The sequence below is a fragment of the Manis pentadactyla genome, chromosome X (genome assembly GCF_030020395.1).
Source record: "Manis pentadactyla isolate mManPen7 chromosome X, mManPen7.hap1, whole genome shotgun sequence".
Classification (NCBI taxonomy): domain Eukaryota; kingdom Metazoa; phylum Chordata; class Mammalia; order Pholidota; family Manidae; genus Manis; species Manis pentadactyla.
In genome coordinates this window covers 112,794,892-112,813,512 of record NC_080038.1, presented here as the reverse complement: position 1 = coordinate 112,813,512, position 18,621 = coordinate 112,794,892, and the positions used below count along the sequence as shown (strand labels likewise).

The 18,621-nt window shown below is 39.9% G+C and overlaps 1 protein-coding gene across 19 annotated transcripts in view; it reads right to left on the bottom strand.

Annotated features, from left to right (window-relative positions):
• LOC118934450 (dedicator of cytokinesis protein 11-like) overlaps positions 1–18,621 on the bottom strand; it is a 163,052-nt gene that overhangs the window by 16,207 nt on the left and 128,224 nt on the right. For 11 of the 19 annotated variants that reach the window (XM_057495478.1, XM_057495482.1, XM_057495494.1 and 8 more), the window contains one exon: positions 6,762–7,005. The exons of 2 other annotated variants lie outside the window; for them this stretch is intronic. In XM_057495478.1, coding sequence (XP_057351461.1) covers positions 6,838–7,005 — 168 coding nt within the window. In that variant the 3' untranslated portion in view covers positions 6,762–6,837. Of the gene's footprint in view, positions 1–475; positions 1,803–2,986; positions 3,056–6,761; positions 7,006–9,788; positions 10,455–18,621 lie in introns of those variants that run through there. 6 more of the 19 variants (XR_008995059.1, XM_057495488.1, XM_057495486.1 and 3 more) reach the window with 5 other exon arrangements.

The following is an 18,621-nucleotide window of genomic DNA, read 5'->3' as shown; positions in this document are numbered from 1 at the left end:
ATTCCATATGATTTCACTTATATGTGGAATCTAAAAAATACAAAATGAATGAAACAGAAAGACTCAGGCACAGAGCTAACAGATGGGTGGTTACCATGGGGGGAAGGGTTGGGGTAGGTGAGTGAAATAGGTGAAAGGGATAAAGAGGCACAAAATCTCAATTAAATATAAATTAGTCACAGGGATGAAAGTATAGCATAGGGAATATAGTCAGTAATACTGTAATTAATTTTTCTGTGCTGGCAGTAAGTACACTTACTGGGGTGAGCATTTAATAATGTAGATGACTGTTGAATCACTGTTGTATACTTGAAACCAATATAATAATGTATATCAACTATAATTTTTAAATATCAATTTAACTTTAATACATGTTCATTGTAGAAAACTCGACATATGCCAAAAAGTATAATACCCATAATACTGTAATTCAGAGATAACCAGTATTAATATCTTACTGTACTTTATTTTTATGAATACATATTTTAAGAGTATATAATTATACAAGATAATTGAATAATATTCATGCTACATATCATGGACAATCAGTGATTGAGTTCTACCCATGTTTTTTCATGGTGCATAAGTGTTCCATCTATGGACAATTTAAACAATTTACTGAACATTCAGATTATACCTGTATTTTATTACTGTGAATAACAATAGAAGATACAGAGGTAAATATCTCTGTCAGAATTTCTAATTATTGATTAAAGATGGTAGATCCCTAAAATGAAAGTATAAAGCATGAACTCTTCAGGATAAGCAGTATCACATATTATACAAATCTTTTGCACAGTAATTGGGAGCTCCAGTTTATAGTCCTGGTTCTGGTGGTCTTGTGACTTTGGGAAAGTTAAGTAATTCTCTGAGAGCCCAATAAAATGAGGTATTTAGATAAAATTCCTTCTAATTCTAATGGTCTATGTGCCTGCCAGCATTCCTTCAGAGGCACCGTAGCTAAGGACTTACTTTCTTGTTCATTTATTCACTCAACAGATATACAGGACCTGAGATATGCAAGGTACTCAGAGTTTATGTCCCCTGCAAAGTCAGAGCCATATCCAGTATGTTGAAGTCAACCCTGGGAGCTCATGTCCAGAGATGGGATTCCTGCCAATAGAATTGACCGACAGGAGAAGGGAGGATGGGTAACAGAGATGGCTCGCCTTTGCCCACATGTCTATAAGGCCAGCCACGACCCCTAGCTATATCAACCCCTCTGCCTTTACTTGCATAGCTTCATTTGTTTGGGTCTTGAAAGTTTTTCACCCTGGGGAGGAAAAACTGGTAAAGCTGGTATCAGTTAATTTTCCTTATCACTCAGCATATACTAACAGTTGAGTAAAAAGGAAAATAGACCACTGAAAAAATGTTGGAAGATACCAGGAAGAAAGGAGAGCAGATATGGGAGATGGGAAGACCCTGAAACAAACTCCATGGACCTTACATTTTTGCCTGGGGTATTCCTAGCTGTGTCATATATATTAGAGGTCATACCAAGGTAATGAGCCTCTGGTATATGAAATGTTAGCCCAGATTGGTGATAATGAATTGATGTCTCACAGCCCAATCCCAACAATAACCAAAACTACCAGAGGCAGGCACTAGTGGTCCCAAGTGAGAGCTTCCTTGAGAGCTACCTGCAGGGAGTCAGCGGTTCCTGGCTCTGGCTGTATTGGGCCCACAGGCAGCTAGGAACACCAGTAAGGCCAAGTCCATCCCTGGTCTCACCCAACTGCCAGGACAGGTCAGCCTTTGTGCTGTTCTGTCTTTGTTTTTGCGCTAACGTAACTTCTGACCTGTGACACCAGAATGGCACAATCAGTGATTGAGTTCTACCCCTAGAATTTCTTGTTACAACTGACCATACCTCAAATCAGTATACTGAGAAGCATTTTCCCTAATGTTTTTTCCCCAAAAAGCATTAATCAGCTGTATGAGTAAATATTGTCTCCCCTAGATGGTGGTACTCAACATATAGAATATTGCAGTGCATATTATTCATTATCTGGATAAGAAGACCAAAAGCATAACTTAAAATTGCTAGGAGAACAAAAGGCCTTAGATTTTCACGATCCCTAGGCTGGAAGGAGCAAGGAAGAATATTGCAGCAGGTGGCAGTACTTAGCTTCTGGGACCAGACCAAACAGAATCAAAAAGCAGGAATGAACTCTGCTCACCTGAACTCCCAAATTTCACATATATTTTAGTGAGTCATGGAACTAACAAAAGTGTTTGATAAAGCAGTGCAAACCAGAACTGAAACTATTTGCTAAAAATGTTGAATATGAGTAAAACCTAACAATTAAAACAATGGCAAAAAAACTTTAAATGGAATTTCACTTTGGTAAGTCATACTCCATAATCAGGAGTCTTCTAAAAGGTGAGTTTGGGATAAGACAAAAAAAAAAAAAAAGACACACTTGGTCTTAATGAAGCTCTGTGTGTGACAAGAGCGAACCCCAAAGTTTGAGGCAAGACAGACTACAGAGGTAGCAACAGCTGGCACAGACACAGGTGGCAATGGGAGTGGGAGGTGGTAGAAAGCCTTCAACCCCTGGGAATCAAGTTGAAATAGATACAGAGGAGAACGAATCATTACACATCATTGTTGATTATGGATTGACCCGTAGGATTATATGAGTGTCGATCACAGGGCCTTACACCTAGAGGTGCTCAACAAATGTTCAGTCTGAATGGTCTTCTGCAGTGCACAGTATGTGAAAAGGTGAGAGTAATGGCAGAAAAGAGATTAGAAATTCTGCGTGACATCATTGGCTCAATTTTTGCCTTGACGTGGGCATTCACTAAATCAAAGGAATAAACCATTAGGGGTTGAGTTCAGTCAGGCAAGCTTTCATGCAGCCCCAATTAGGGAGAGGATTTACTTTAGCTTCGTGAATATAAACAATTACATGAAAGCATTATGTTCTCATGCATTAACGTCAAGAACAGGACATTTTGTTTCTCCTTTTTCAACATCTTTTCCCTTCAGCACTTACCAAATTCTGGTCCGTCTGGTTGGCCCACCTTCCTCAGAAGCACCTGGGAGCTTGTTAAACATGCAGATTCCTAGGTCACACTGAATCAGAATTTCTTGGGGGAAGGAGGGAGGAACTTATTTTTAACAACTCTCTAGGATGGATTTGCACCCTCAAGTAGAAAAATCCCTGGACTAGGAATGGAAGTTGAAGCAGCTCTTTTGAGGCCAAGAGGCAGACAAATCGGGCCATGGATTTGACCGAGGCCAGCAACCAGTGATGGGTGTGTTGGTAAATGTTTACAGTCCGCTCTCCAAAAGGAAGCCCCGATTTGTGACATTTGTCGTTTCCATCCTGTAAATACTCTCACCATAGCCAATTTCAAGCTCATTGTGACGTAGTCTAATGTGGACTTGAGATGTCAGTGATACTCTTTTACATAGTATTTCCACCAGAGATAATGGATGCCAATAATCTCAAGATCATAAATAATAGTAAAAGGTAGGAAAATAATTAGGAAATGATAAGTTTAGAGTATCTATTAATCTTTGTCTTTATTATCATTTATCTGTGGTTTAAATTTTAAATAGCATTGTTTAACCAAAGGCTTGCACATTTAATGACTGGCTCTTACAGACATTATAAATTGGCACCAGCTCACCACTACCTGCAGCCATTTCTGAGAGGCACACAATCTTCTTTTGGCCTGTGGGACATGGCACATGAGCAATCTCAGAGGACTTGCCATCTGCCAGTGAAAAAGGAGCAGGGCAAGGGGAGGGTGGAGGCAGGGCTGTTTAAGGATAGGTTTTGCCAGTAACCCAACTCCATGAATGGCTATTGGTTTGTTCAGTCCTCTGGGCCCTGTGTGGCCACACGGAACCGACAAGGCAAATCCTTTAGCCTCAGAGGCCTGCCCTAGAGCCTGAGCACAGAGAGACAGGCCACAGGGGGGTGGGCATGTGTGTAGCCTGCAGCCCACATGCAAGCTGCCCTCTACATCTTATACTCCAGCCCAGGGTTTCTTGAATGTGTCAAGTGCAGACAACCTGCACCAGGTGAGGGGAGGCAAGCAGGTGAGCTTCGAATGCAGAGACCTGGGCCCCACTCCAGGCCTGAATCAGAATCATGAGGAGCCAGGCCATGGAACTCACTTATTTACAAATTCACCAAGCAATTCTGATAAGCACTAAAATTGTAGAATCACTGGGTTGGAGCAGGTATAGTTAAAGATAAGTACACATACCCATGAAGGGACATGAAGACTCTCCAGGGCATATACAGACACATACTTTTAAAGGAATCAGTTTCCGGAGCCTCTACTTCATTATGTTCTCAGATTTCCTTTAATCCACCTGTCTGAGGAAGGTGCAAACTGCAGAATCGCCTTTCCTGCCCTCTCCCTTTCATGATTGCCTGTGTCCCCCTTGACAGACAGAAGAGCATACTTCTCATCCATCCCAAAACTTAGTGTGGGGAATGGAAAGAGGGTGTAAAAACCTCCATAGAGACAAACAGGGACAACGCAAGACACTGATGGCGGGGCTGAGGAAACGAGTGACTGCAGTAATGGGGTAGCTTATCTTCTAGGTGGTCAAGTGGTTTCCAGGTCTTTGCTTTCAATGAAATTGAAGGAGTACCTACTTGTCAGCTAACCATTAAAAAAACTTTCTAAGAGAATGAAACTGGATCACTGTCTAACCCCATACACAAAAGGAAATTCGAAATGGATCAAAGACCTGAATGTAAGTCATGAAACCATAAAACTCTTAGAAGAAAACAGGCAAAAATCTCTTCAATATAAACATGAGCAACTTCTTCATGAACACATCTCCCCGGGCAAGGGAAACAAAAGCAAAAATGAAGAACTGGGACTATATCAAGCTGAAAAGCTTCTTTACAGCAAAGGACACCATCAATAGAGCAAAAAGGCATCCTACAGTATTGGAGAATATATTCATAAATGACAGATCTGATAAAGGGTTGACATCCAAAATATATAAAGAGCTCATGCACCTCAACAAACAAAAAGCAAATAATCCAATTTAAAAATGGGCAGAGGAGCTGAACAGACACTTCTCCAAAGAACAAATTCAGATGGCCAACAGACACGTGAAAAGATGCTCCACATCACTAGTCATCAGAGAAATACAAATTAAAACCACAATGAGATGTCACCTCACACCAGTTAGGATGGCCACCATCCAAAAGACAACAACAAATGTTGGCGACAATGTGGAGAAAGCGGAACCCTCCTACACTGCTGGTGGGAATGTAAACTAGTTCAACCATTGTGGAAAGCAGTATGGAGGTTCCTCAAGAAGCTCAAAATAGAAATACCGTTTGACCCAGGAATTCCACTCCTGGGAATTTCCCTCAAGAAAACAAGATCAAAGATTCAAAAAGACATGTGCACCACTATGTTTATCACAGCTCTATTTACAATAGCCAAGAAATGGAAGCAGCCTAATTGTCCACCAGTAGATGTGGCACATATACACAATGGAATATTATTCACCCATAAGAAGAAAACAAATCCTACCATTTGCAACAACATGGATGGAGCTAGAGGGGATTATGCTCAGTGAAATAAGCCAGTCGGAGAAAGACAAGTATCAAATGATTTTATTCATCTGTGGAGTATAAGAACAAAGCAAAAACTGAAGGAACAAAACAGCAGCAGACTCACAGAACCCAAGAATGGACTAAAAGTTACCAAAGGGAAAGGGACTGGGGAGGATGGGTGGGAAGGGAGGGATAAGGGCGGGGAAAAAGAAAGAGGGCATTACGATTAGCATGTATAGTGCGTGGGGGGCACGGGGAGGGCTGTGCAACACAGAGAAGACAAGTAGTGACTCTACAGATCTTACTATGCTGATGGACAGTAACTGTAATGGGGTTTGTGGGGGGGACTTGGTGAAGGGGGGAGCCTAGTAAACATAATGTTCCTCATGTAATTGTAGATTAATGATACCAAAAAAAAAATTACTAGGTTGGTAGGAGAAAACTGTTGCAGGTGATGGATGTGTTTATTACCTTGATTATGGTGATGGTTTCACAAATACATGCAAAATCAGACCTGTCAAATTATATACATTAAGTGTATAAAATTTTTGTATATCAGAAAAAAAAACTTTGGTAGATGACTACTATTTGTGTGTGTGTGTGTGTGTGTGTGTGTATGTATATACTTGGAAAGGGTTCAAAGGATTGAGTGGCATTGCTGTAACAAAATTCTCATCTACTTAAACTGGTGAAAAAGATCCCTTAATGCTTATCTATAAAAGGAAAGAAATAGGATATATGAACTAATGGAAAATGGTACCATACACCTGATTTAGAGCCATAGTGTTTCCAATAAAAATTTATTCCTCATGTTTAACAATTATTGATTCAAATCGTTACATTTATGTTGATGGAGTTTGTAGCAATAAAAAGTGTTAACATTTGGAGCACTATGTCACAGGAAATGAAAAATACAAGTTTAAAGTGTATATGTTTTCTGCAAAGAAGTATGATAGGCTGATCAATATAAACACTTTCAAGAATAAAAGTATATTACATTGGGATAAAAATCTGGGAGAAGAATGAGACTACAGGCATACCTCAGCTATTTGGTAGCTTTGGCTCCAAACCACCACAATAAAGCGAGTATCGCAATAAAGCAGGTCAAATGAATTTTTTGGTTTCCACTATATACGAAAGCTACATTTACACTATACTGTAGTCTATTAAATGTGCAATAGCGTTGTGTCTAAAAAAAACAATGTGCATACCTTAATTAAAAACACTTTATTGCTAAGAAATCCTGACCATTATAAGCTTTCAGTGAGTCAAGATCACTGATCGCAGATCACCATAACAAATACAATAATGACAAACTTCTCATATTGTGAGAATTACCCAAGTATGACACAGACACACGATGTAAGCAAACGCTGTCGGAGAAATGGTGCCAGTACACTTGCTTGACACAGGGTTGCCGCCACAAACCTTCAAATTGTTTTAAAAAATGCAGTATCTGTGAGGTACAATAAAGCAAAGCACAATAAAATGAGATGAGCCTGTACAGTAGTCACCCCTTATCTTCAGGGGTTACATCCAAGCCCCCCCAGTGGATGTCTGTAACCACGGGCAGTACCGAACCCTATATATGCTGTTTTTTGCTGTATGTACAATACCTGTGATAAATTTTTATTAATTAGGCATTTATAAGAGATTAACAACTAATGATAAAATAGAACACTTATATTGTAATAAAAGTTGTGTGTGGTCTCTCTCCCTCAAAATCTCTTCCTGTACTGTGCTCATCCTTCCTGTGATGGTGAGATGATAAGATGCCTACATGATGAGATAAACAGAGGTGAACGATGTAAGCATTGTGATGCAGTGTTACGCTATTGACCTTCTGATAATTTTTCTGAAGGAGGATCATCTGTTCCCAGTGGGTAACTGAAACTATGGAAAGCAGAACCGCAGATAAGGAGGAACTACTGTATGTGTTCAAGGAGAAAAGGGAATGATGTATAATTTTCACCTGTTAAGGAGGAGCTTGTCTATGCGGTTTTGAAAGGAATAATGGTAGCTGTCAAATTATGGTTGAATCTTATGGTATATAAAATATATCTTCAAGCTGCTATTTTTTATTTTTGGTATCATTAACATACAATTACATGAGCAACACTATGGTTGCTAGACTCCCCCCATTATCAAGCCTCCTCACATACCCCATTACAGTCACTGTACATCAGCGTAGTAAGATGCTATAGAATCACTACTTGTCTTCTGTGTTGTACAGCCCTCGCTGTGCCCCCCCTTACATTATGTCTGCTAATCGTAATGCCCCCTTTTCCCCCTTATCCCTCCATTCCCACCCATCCTCCCCAGTCCCTTTCCCTTTCATAACTGTTAGTCCATTCTTGGGTTCTGTGAGTCTGCTGCTGTTTGGTTCCTTCAGTTTTTGCTTTGTTCTGATACTCCACAAATGAGTGAAATTATTACATCCTTGTCTTTCTCCACTTGGCTTATTTCACTGAGCATAACACCCTCTAGCTCCATCCATGTTGTTGCAAGTGGTACGATTTGTTTTCCTCTTATAGCTGAATAATACTCCATTGTGTATATGTACCACATCTTCTTTATCCATTCATCTACTGATGGACACTTAGGTGGCTTCCATTTCTTGGCTATTGTAAATAGTGCTGCGATAAACATAGGGGTGCATATGTCTTTTTCAAACTGAGCTGCTGCATTCTTAGGGTAAATTCCTAGGAGTAGAATTCCTGGGTCAAATGGTAAGTCTATTTTGACCATTTTGAGGAACCTCCATACCATTTTCCACGATGGTTGAACTAATTTACATTCCCACCAGCAGTGTAGGAGGGTTCCCCTTTCTCCACATCCTCACCAACATTTGTTGTTGTTTGTCTTTTGGATGGTGGCCATCCCAACTGGTGTGAGGTGATATCTCATTGTGGTTTTAATTTGCATTTCTCTCATGATTAGCCATGTGGAGCATCTTTTCATGTGACTATTGGTCATCAATTTCTTCTTGGAGAAGTGTCTGTTCAGCTCCTCTGCCCATTTTTAAATTGGATTATTTGCTTTTTGTTTGTTGAGGTGCATGAGCTCTTTATATATTTTGAATGTCAACCCCTTATCAGATATGTCATTTATGAATATATTCTCCCATACTGTATCATGTCTTTTTGTTCTATTGATGGTGTCCTTTGCTGTACAGAAGTTTTCAGCTTGATATAGTCCCACTTGTTCATTTTTGCTTTTGTTTCCTTTGCCTGGGGAGATATGTTCATGAAGAGGTCACTCATGTTTATGTCCAAGAGATTTTTGCCTATGTTTTTTTCTAAGAGTTTTATGGTTTCATGACTTACATTCAGGTCTTTGATCCATTTTGAATTTCCTTTTGTGTATGGGGTTAGACAGTGATCCAATTTCATTCTCTTACACGTAGCTGTCCAGTTTTGCCAGCACCATCTGTTGAAGAGACTGTCGTTTCCCCATTGTATATCCATGGCTCCTTTATCATATATTGACTGTATATGTTTGGGTCAATACCTGGACTCTCTGTTCTGTTCCACTGGTCTGTGGGTCTGTTCTTGTGCCAGTACCAAATTGTCTTGATTACTTTGGCTTTGTAGTAGAGCTTGAAATTGGGAAGTGAGATCCCCCCGGCTTTAATCTTCCTTCTCAGGATTGCTTTGGCTTTTCGGGGTCTTTGTGGTTCCATATGAATTTTAGAACTATTTGTTTCAGTTCATTGAACAATGCTGTTGGTATTTTGATAGGAATTGCATTCAATCTGTAGATTGCTATAGGCAGGATGTCCGTTGTGACAGTATTAATTCTTCCTACCCAAGAGCATGGGAAGGATCTCCATTTATTAGTATCCTCTTTAATTTCTCTTAAGAGTATCTTGTAGTTTTCAGGGTATTAAAGCTGTTATTAAGAAAGAAAATTGGGAATAGGGTTGGATGTATGGTATTTTGAAAAAATTACTGACTGTCCCCCTCCCATTCCTAAAAATGTTCTGAGAAAATGTATTGGAGAACAAAGTATTACAAAAATGGGCTTTTTTATAATTGAAAACTTTTCAAGGATTTCTTTTAAATGACGGTGTGTACCAGGGAGCAGCTCTGCCATTAGCTTTATGATTTTGGACAAATAGCTTCCCCCCTTCCTGGGCCTCAGTTTCCCTGTCTGCAAAATAAAGGATTGGACACAAAGATATGTCAGCTCCATCCAGCTCTGACTGGTGATCTCGCCACTGATTCACCTATTGTTTTTATTTTCCCTTCACCTATCTGTTCGGAGGCAATTGTGTAATTTCATTCATCTCCACTAGAGGGCAGCCAAAGAAAAGAGATGAGGCTCAAAATAGTTAACTTGTTCTTTGCAGTCTGTCCTGACCAAAAAATAAAATCCATTGGCAGAAGAAATTGATGTTACTTGGACCAAAATGAAATTTGGATTTCTGTTTATTTCATTTGCCTTATATACTGTGCTCCTACATTACACAAAAAAATTATGAGAGGTGTTTTACATAGTTTTCTTTTTATTCAATATAACGAAATCAAGGGTATGCTTGCCTTGTCCAGACTGCCTAGCCCCAGCTAAGAAATTCAATATTCACTCAATTTGCAAGCACACCCCTTTCCCATTCTTTTTACTGGGATTTCCAATCAATAATTTTGATCAAGGAACTTCATTGACTTCTGTTGGCTTGCCACAAAATTTCTAGCTACTGTAGACAGCTCTAAACACCTTTCCCTTTACTCTCCAGAAATTATCCTGTACCCCAGATATGCACCTTTCCATAAAAATCCCATAAACCTGGTCTTGGTGTTTGCAGGGCTGACCCAGCTGTGCTGGGATAGAAAGAACCGCAAGCTGGAGTCCAAGTTCAAAGATCTTATTGCACAGAGCTCCTTGGAGAAATGGCTGATTTCAGGGCTGGGCAAGAAAGGCACAAGATGAGCCTGGAACGCACTGTTATGCCAGAAATTAAGGAACTGCTCAAAATAAATGACGGGGGTATGTCACAAGGACAGGAACCTGCTTGAAAAGGCCATAGGCCAAACGTGACAAAATTGAGAACTGAAGTACCATAATGAATTATGAAACATCAAAAAAATGGAAAGCCATGAATCCATACCAATAATAAACAGATGAATACAGAGCTAAATACATAATATGGAGGAGAAGGGAGGGATCATGTTTACAGCAACTGGTCAAGGTGAAGGAAGTGCTTGAGTTGGAAAATCAACATTTTACAAATACCGTGTTAAATATTGGTCAGACAAGAATCATCAAGAGCTTTTGATAAGGAGTAGGATATATGCACGGTCTTAAGTACTACCACACAGATTCCTTGATAATTGCATGACAATAAAGAAATTGGACGAAACCTTGACTGAGTGATCACAATTCACATCACCGGTGAGGTGCAGATGGACATGTGCCTCTAGATTTGAGACCCTGGGAAGGATCCAGCATCACCTACGTAGTATATTAGCTAAGAATGCATCACCTGAATCTAATCATGAGAAAACAAATCCCAAAGAAGGAATGGTGTGCTGAAGAAAACACAAAGGGGGTTGGGTGTGGGTGATACTGGCTTGTATTCCTCAAAAATGTCCATGTCGTAAAAGACAAAGACTGGAAATGTTCCTAGATCAAAGGAGATTAAAGAGACATGATAATTAAATACATACCTGATGCTATCCTGGATCTGTATGGGAGGGGGTATAATGCCATAAAGGACATTATTGGGTCAATTCACAAAAGTGGAATGCAATATTAGATAACAAAATTGTGCCAATATTAAATTTACTGAAGTTGATAACACTATTGCGGTCAAGGAAAAGAATACCCCTATTCTTATGACATACACACTGAAGCATATGGGGATAATGGGCCATAAATTATGTAACTTATCCTCAAATAGTTCAGAAAAAGAAAATAATTTATATACAGAGAGAGCATGAACAAATGAGCTATAATGGTAAAAATAGGTATTCTCTGTACCATTCTTTTTCTTGCAACAGTTCTGTAATTTTGAAATTACTTCTAAATGTAAAAGCTTACAATGAAAGATGTGGTTGCAAAACCTGACCACGCCTCTTAGATATCTATGACAACAAGCAACATACACGACTTCATAGCACAGGCAGTTACCAATCACTGAGCACTTACAATGGGTCAGGCACTGTGGTAAGCTTTTTACCTGCATTATCTATCCTCAAAACAATACTAAAATACTTTGAGAGAGGTTTTGTCCTGGTTGTATAGATAGGGAAACTGAAGCTCAGAGAAGGTAAGAAACCTGCCCAAGATCACCTACTTATTAAGTGGCAGGGTTGAGATTTGAAACCAGGTCTGGTACTAATACCCCATTTCCAAAGAAGAGTACTTAGTCACACTTTCTTTTTTATTTTTACAGAGTAATTATGATGTTCTAAAATTATTTAATTAATTAATTTAACAGTGTAGTAATTTCTTTTCTGCCTTCCCTCTCTGCCCACAAGGGCAGAAATCTGTGTCAACTTTGTTTAATGATATATTCCAAAGCATCTGGAATAATGTCTGAAACGCAGAAGGTACTCAGTAATGTTTTTATTTATTTTTTTATTTTTGGTATCATTAATATACACTTACATGAGCAACATTGTGGTTACTAGATTCCCCCCATTATCAAGTCCCCACCACATATCCCATTACAGTCACTGTCCATCAGCATAGTAAGACACTATAGAGTCACTACTTGTCTTCTCTGTGCTATACTGCCTACCCCGTGCCCCCCCTACATTATGTGTGCTAATCGTAATGCACCTTATTCTCCTTATCCCTCCCTTCCCACCAAAACCCCCCACGCCCAGTCCTTTTCCCTGTGGTAACTGTTAGTCCATTCTTGAGTTCTGTGAGTCTGCTGTTGTTTTGTTCCTTCAGTTTTTTTTTGTTTTTTGTGTTTTTTTTGGTATCATTACTCTACAATTACATGAGGAACATTATGTTTACTAGACTCCACCCATCACCAAGTTCCCGCCACATTCCCCATTGCAGTCATTGTCCATCAGTGCAGCAAGACGTTGTAGAATCACTACTTGTCTTCTCTGTGTTGTACAGCCCTCCCCGTGCCCCCACATACACACTATACATGCTAATCATAATGCCCTCTTTCTTTTTCCCCCCTTATCCCACCCTTCCGACTTGTCCTCCCCAGTCCTTTTCCCTTTGGTAACTGTTAGTCCATTCTTGGGTTCTGTGAATCCTCTGGTGTTTTGCTCCTTCAGTTTTTGCTTTGTTCTGATACTCCACAAATGAGTGAAATTATTACATCCTTGTCTTTCTCCACTTGGCTTATTTCACTGAGCATAACACCCTCTAGCTCCATCCATGTTGTTGCAAGTGGTACGATTTGTTTTCCTCTTATAGCTGAATAATACTCCATTGTGTATATGTACCACATCTTCTTTATCCATTCATCTACTGATGGAGACTTAGGTTGCTTCCATTTCTTGGCTATTGTAAATACTGCGGCTATAAACATAGGGATGCATCTGTCTTTTCCACACTGGGCTCCTGCATTGTTACAGTAAATTCCTAGGAGTGGATTTCCTGGGTCAAATGGTATTTCTATTTTTAGTATTTTGAGGAACCTCCATACTGCTTTCCACAATGGTTGAACTAAGTTACATTCCCACCAGCAGTGTAGGAGCTTTTCCCTTTCTCCACATCCTCGCCAACATTTGTTGTTGTTTGTCTTTTGGATGATGGCCATCCTAACTGGTGTGAGGTGATATCTCATTGTGGTTTTAAATTGCATTTCTCTGATGATTAGCAATGTGGGGCATCTTTTCACGTGCCTGTTGGCCACCTGAATTTCTTCTTTGGAGAGGTGTGTGTTCAGATCCTCTGCCCATTTTTAATTGAATTATTTCCTTTTTGTTTCTTGAGGTGCGCAAGCTCTTTATATACTTTGGATGTCAACCCCTTTATTGGATGTCATTTATGAATATATTCTCCCATACTATACGGTGTCTTTTTGTTCTACTGATGGTGTCCTTTGCTGTACAGAAACTTTTTACTTTGATATAGTTCCACTTGTTCATTTTTGCTTTCCTTTCCCTCGCCCGTGGAGATGTGTTCATTAACAAGTTGTTCATGGGGGAGGACCCAAGATGGCGGCGTGAGTAGGACAGTGGGAATCTCCTCCCAAAAACATATCTATTTTTGAAAATACAACAAACAGAACTAATCCTAAAAGAGAGACCAGAAGACACAGGACAATAGCCAGACTACATCCACACCTGCGAGAACCCAGTGCCTGGTGAAAGGGGTAAGATACAAGCGGCACCCTGGCGGGACCCGAGCGCCCCTCACCCCAGCTCCTGGCAGAAGGAGAGGAGTCGGAGTGGGGAGGGAGAGGGAGCCCAGGACTGTTAAAAACACCCAGCCCTAGCCATCTGCACCAGAGCGCAGGCAAAGTGCATGCGTGAGGTGCTGGAAACTAGGGAAGCAGGACAGTAAGACCTGTGAGCAGGTCCCACAGCCGGCGCCCCTGGGACAAAGAAAAGCGAGTGCTTTTTGAAAGTCTTAAAGGGACAGGGACCCCACAGCTGGACGGAAGCATCCCGGGTCACAGTACAGCAGCTGGAAATTCCAGGGAATTCCGGGCACTAACCCCCTGGACAACAGCTCTGAGACCCCTCATGGAGGTAAACACCCAAACACCCCCCATTCATTACCCCTCCGGGGCCCTGCCAAAGCACAGTAGCAGCCTGAGGTTGGCCACGCGCACAGCAAGGGAGCTTCCTCCATACCAGCCAGGCAAGATACAGAGACCCAATCTACACGCAATTGCCCAGCACAAGCCACTAGGGGTCGCAGTTGTCCCAGGAAAGAAAGGCCAGGAGCCAAGTGGAAAGAGGCTTGACTCTCCCAGCTGATTGACGCGTCAATAGCACTCCACTGAACCTATCAACATGAAAAGGCAAAAAAATTTGATCCAGACAAGACTAACCCAGACAGCTTCGACATCTTCTACATCTTCCCCTGACAAGGAACCTGGGGAGATAGATTTAACCAGTCTTCCTGAAAAAGAATTCAAAACAAAAGTCATAACCACGCTGATGGACTTGCAGAGAAATATGCAAGAACTGAGGAGGGAGAATACAGAAATAAAACAAGCTCTGGAAGGACTTCAAAAACAGAATGGACGAGATGCAAAAGACCATTAATGGACTAGAAAACAGAGAACAGGAACGCACATAAGCTGATACACAGAGAGACAAAAGGATCTCCAGGAATGAAAGAATTTTAAGAGAATTGTGTGACCAATCGATTCAGAACAATATCCGCATTATAGGGGTATAAGAAGAAGAAGAGAGATAAACAGGGATAGAAAGTGTCTTTGAAGAAATAATTGCTAAAAACTTCCCCAAACTAGGGGAGGAAATGGCATCTCAGACCACAGAGGTACACAGAACTCCCATGACAAGGGATCCAAGGAGGGCAACACCAAGACACATAATAATTAAAATGGCAAAGATCAAAGACAAGGACAAAGTATTAAAGGCAACCAGAGAGAAAAAAAAGGTCCCTACAAAGGAAAACCCATCAGGCGATCATCAGACTTCTCAACAGAAACCCTACAGACCAGAAGAGAATGGCATGATATCCTTAATGCAATGAAACAGAAGGGCCTCGAACCAAGAATACTGTATCCAGCATGATTATCATTTAAATATGAAGGAGGGATTAAACAATTCTCAGACAAGCAAAAATTGAGGGAATTTGCCTTCCACAAACCACCTCTAAAGGGCATCTTACAGGGACTGCTCTAGATGGGAGCGCTCCTAAAAAGAGCACAGAACAAAACACCCAACATATGAAGAAGGGAGGAGGAGGAATAAGAAGGGAGAGAAATAAAGAATCATCAGACCGTGTCTATAATAGCTCAATAAGCAAGTTAAGTTAGACAGTAAGATAGTAAAGAAGCTAACCCTGAACCTTTGGTAACCACAAACTTAAATCCTGCAATGGCAATAAGTACATACCTTTCAATAATCACCCTAAACGTAAATGGATTGAATGCACCAATCAAAAGACACAGAGTAATAGAACGGATAAAAAAGCAAGACCCATCCATATGCTGCTTACAAGAGACTCACCTCAAACCCAAAGACATGCACAGACTTAAAGTCAAGGGATGTAAAAAGATATTTCATGCAAACAACAGAGAGAAAAAAAGCAGGTGTTGCAATACTAGTATCAGACAAAATAGACTTCAAAATAAAGAAAGTAACAAAAGATAAAGAAGGACATTATATAATGATAAAGGGCTCAGTCCAACAAGACGATATAACCATTATAAATATATATGCACCCAATACAGGAGCACCAACATATGTGAAACGAATACTAACACAATTAAAGGAGGAAATAGAATGCAATGCATTCATTCTAGGAGACTTCAACACACCACTCACCCCAAAGGATAGATCCACTGGGCAGAAAATAAGTAAGGACACGGAAGCACTGAACAACACAGTAGAGCAGATGGACCTAATAGACATCTATAGAACTCTACATCCAAAAGCAACAGGATACACATTCTTCTCAAGTGCACATGGAACATTCTCCAGAATAGACCACATACTAGGCCACAAAAAGAGCCTCAGTAAATTCCAAAAGATTGAAATCCTACCAACTAACTTTTTAGACCACAAAGGCATAAAACTAGAAATAAATTGTACAAAGAAAGCAAAAACACTCAGAAACACATGGAGGCTTAACAACATGCTCGTAAATAATCAATGGATCAATGACCAAATCAAAATAGAGATCCATCAATATATGGACACAAACGACAACAACAACACAAAGCCCCAACTACTGTGGGATACAGCAAAAGCAGTCTTAAGAGGAAAGTATATAGTAATCCAGGCATATTTAAAGAAGGAAGAACAATCCCAAATGAATGGTCTAATGTCACAATTATTGAAATTGGAAAAAGAAAAACAAATGAGGCCTAACTAAGGTCAGCAGTTGGAGGGACATAATAAAGAACAGAGAAGAAATAAATAAAATTGAGAAGAATAAAACAATAGCAAAAATCAATGAAACCAAGAGCTGGTTCTTCGAAAAAATAAACAAAATAGATAAGCCTCTAGCCAGACATATTAAGAGGAAAAGAGAGTCAACACAAATCAACAGAATCAGAAACGAGAAAGGAAAAATCACGACGGACCCCACAGAAATACAAAGAATTATTAGAGACTACTATGAGAATCTATATGCTAACAAGCTGGAAAACCTAGAAGAAATGGACAACTTCCTAGAAAAATACAACCTTCCAAGACTGACCCAGAAAGAAACAGAAAACCTAAACAGACCAATTACCAGCAATGAAATTGAAGTGGTAATCAAAAAACTACCCAAGAACAAAACCCCCGGACCAGATGGATTTACCTTGGAATTTTATCAGACATACAGAGAAGACATAACACCCATTCTCCTTAAAGTTTTCCAAAAAATAGAAGAGGAGGGAATACTCCCAAACTCATTCTATGAAGCCAACATCACCCTAATACCAAAACCAGGCAAAGACCCCACCAAAAAAGAAAACTACAGACCAATATCCCTGATGAACGTAGATGCAAAAATACTCAACAAAATATTAGCAAACCGAATTCAAAACTACATCAAAAGGATCATACACCATGACCAAGTGGGATTCATCCCAGGGATGCAAGGATGGTACAACATTCAAAAATCCATCAACATCATCCACCACATCAACAAAAAGAAACAGAAAAACCACATGATCATCTCCATAGATGCTGAAAAAGCATTCGATAAAATTCAACATCCATTCATGATAAAAACTCTCAACAAAATGGGCATAGAGGGCAAGTAACTCAACATAATAAAGGCCATATATGATAAACCCACAGCCAACATCATACTGAACAGCGAGAAGCTGAAAGGTTTTCCTCTGCGATCGGGAACAAGACAGGGATGCCCACTCTCCCCACTGTTATTCAAATAGTACTGGAGGTCCTAGCCACGGCAATTAGACAAAACAAAGAAATACAAGGAATCCAGATTGGTAAAGAAGAAGTTAAACTGTCACTATTTGCAGATGACATGATATTGTACATAAAAAACCCTAAAGACGCCACTCCGAAACTACTAGAGCTAATATCGGAATTCAGCAGTTGCAGGATACAAAATTAACACACAGAAATCTGTGGCTTTCCTATACACTAACAATAAACTAATAAAAAGTGAAATCAGGAAGAAAATTCCATCACAATAGCATCAAAAAGAATAAAATACCTAGGAATAAACCTAACCAAGGAAGTGAAAGACCTATACCCTGAAAACTATAAGACACTCTTAAGAGAAATTAAAGAGGTCACTAACAAATGGAAACTCATCCCATCCTCCTGGCTAGGAAGAACTAATATAGTCAAAATGGCCATCCTACCCAAAGCAATATACAGATTCGATGCAATCCCTATCAAACTACCAACAGCATTCTTCAATGAACTGGAACAAATCGTTCAAAAATTCATATGAAAACACGAAAGACCCCGAATAGCTAAAGCAATCCTGAGAAGAATAAAGTGGGGGGATCTCACTCCCCAACTTCAAGCTCTACTACAAAGCCACAGTAATCAAGACAAATTGGTACTGGCACAAGAACAGAGCCACAGACCAATGGAATAGAATAGAGAATCCAAACATTAACCCAAACATATATGGTAAACTAATATTCGATAAAGGGGCTATGGACAGACAATGGGGAAATGACAGTCTCTTCAACAGATGGTGCTGGCAAAACTGGACAGCTACATGTAGGAGAATGAAACTGGACCACTGTTTAACCCCATACACAAAAGTAAATTCGAAATGGATCAAAGACTTGAACGTAAGTCATGAAACCATAAAACTCTTAGAAAAAACATAGGCAAAAAACTCTTAGACATAAACCTGAGTGACCTCTTCTTGAACATATCTCCCCGGGCAAGGGAAACAAACGCAAAAATGAACAAATGGGACTATATCAAGCTGAAAAGCTTCTGTACAGCAAAGGACACCATCAATAGAACAA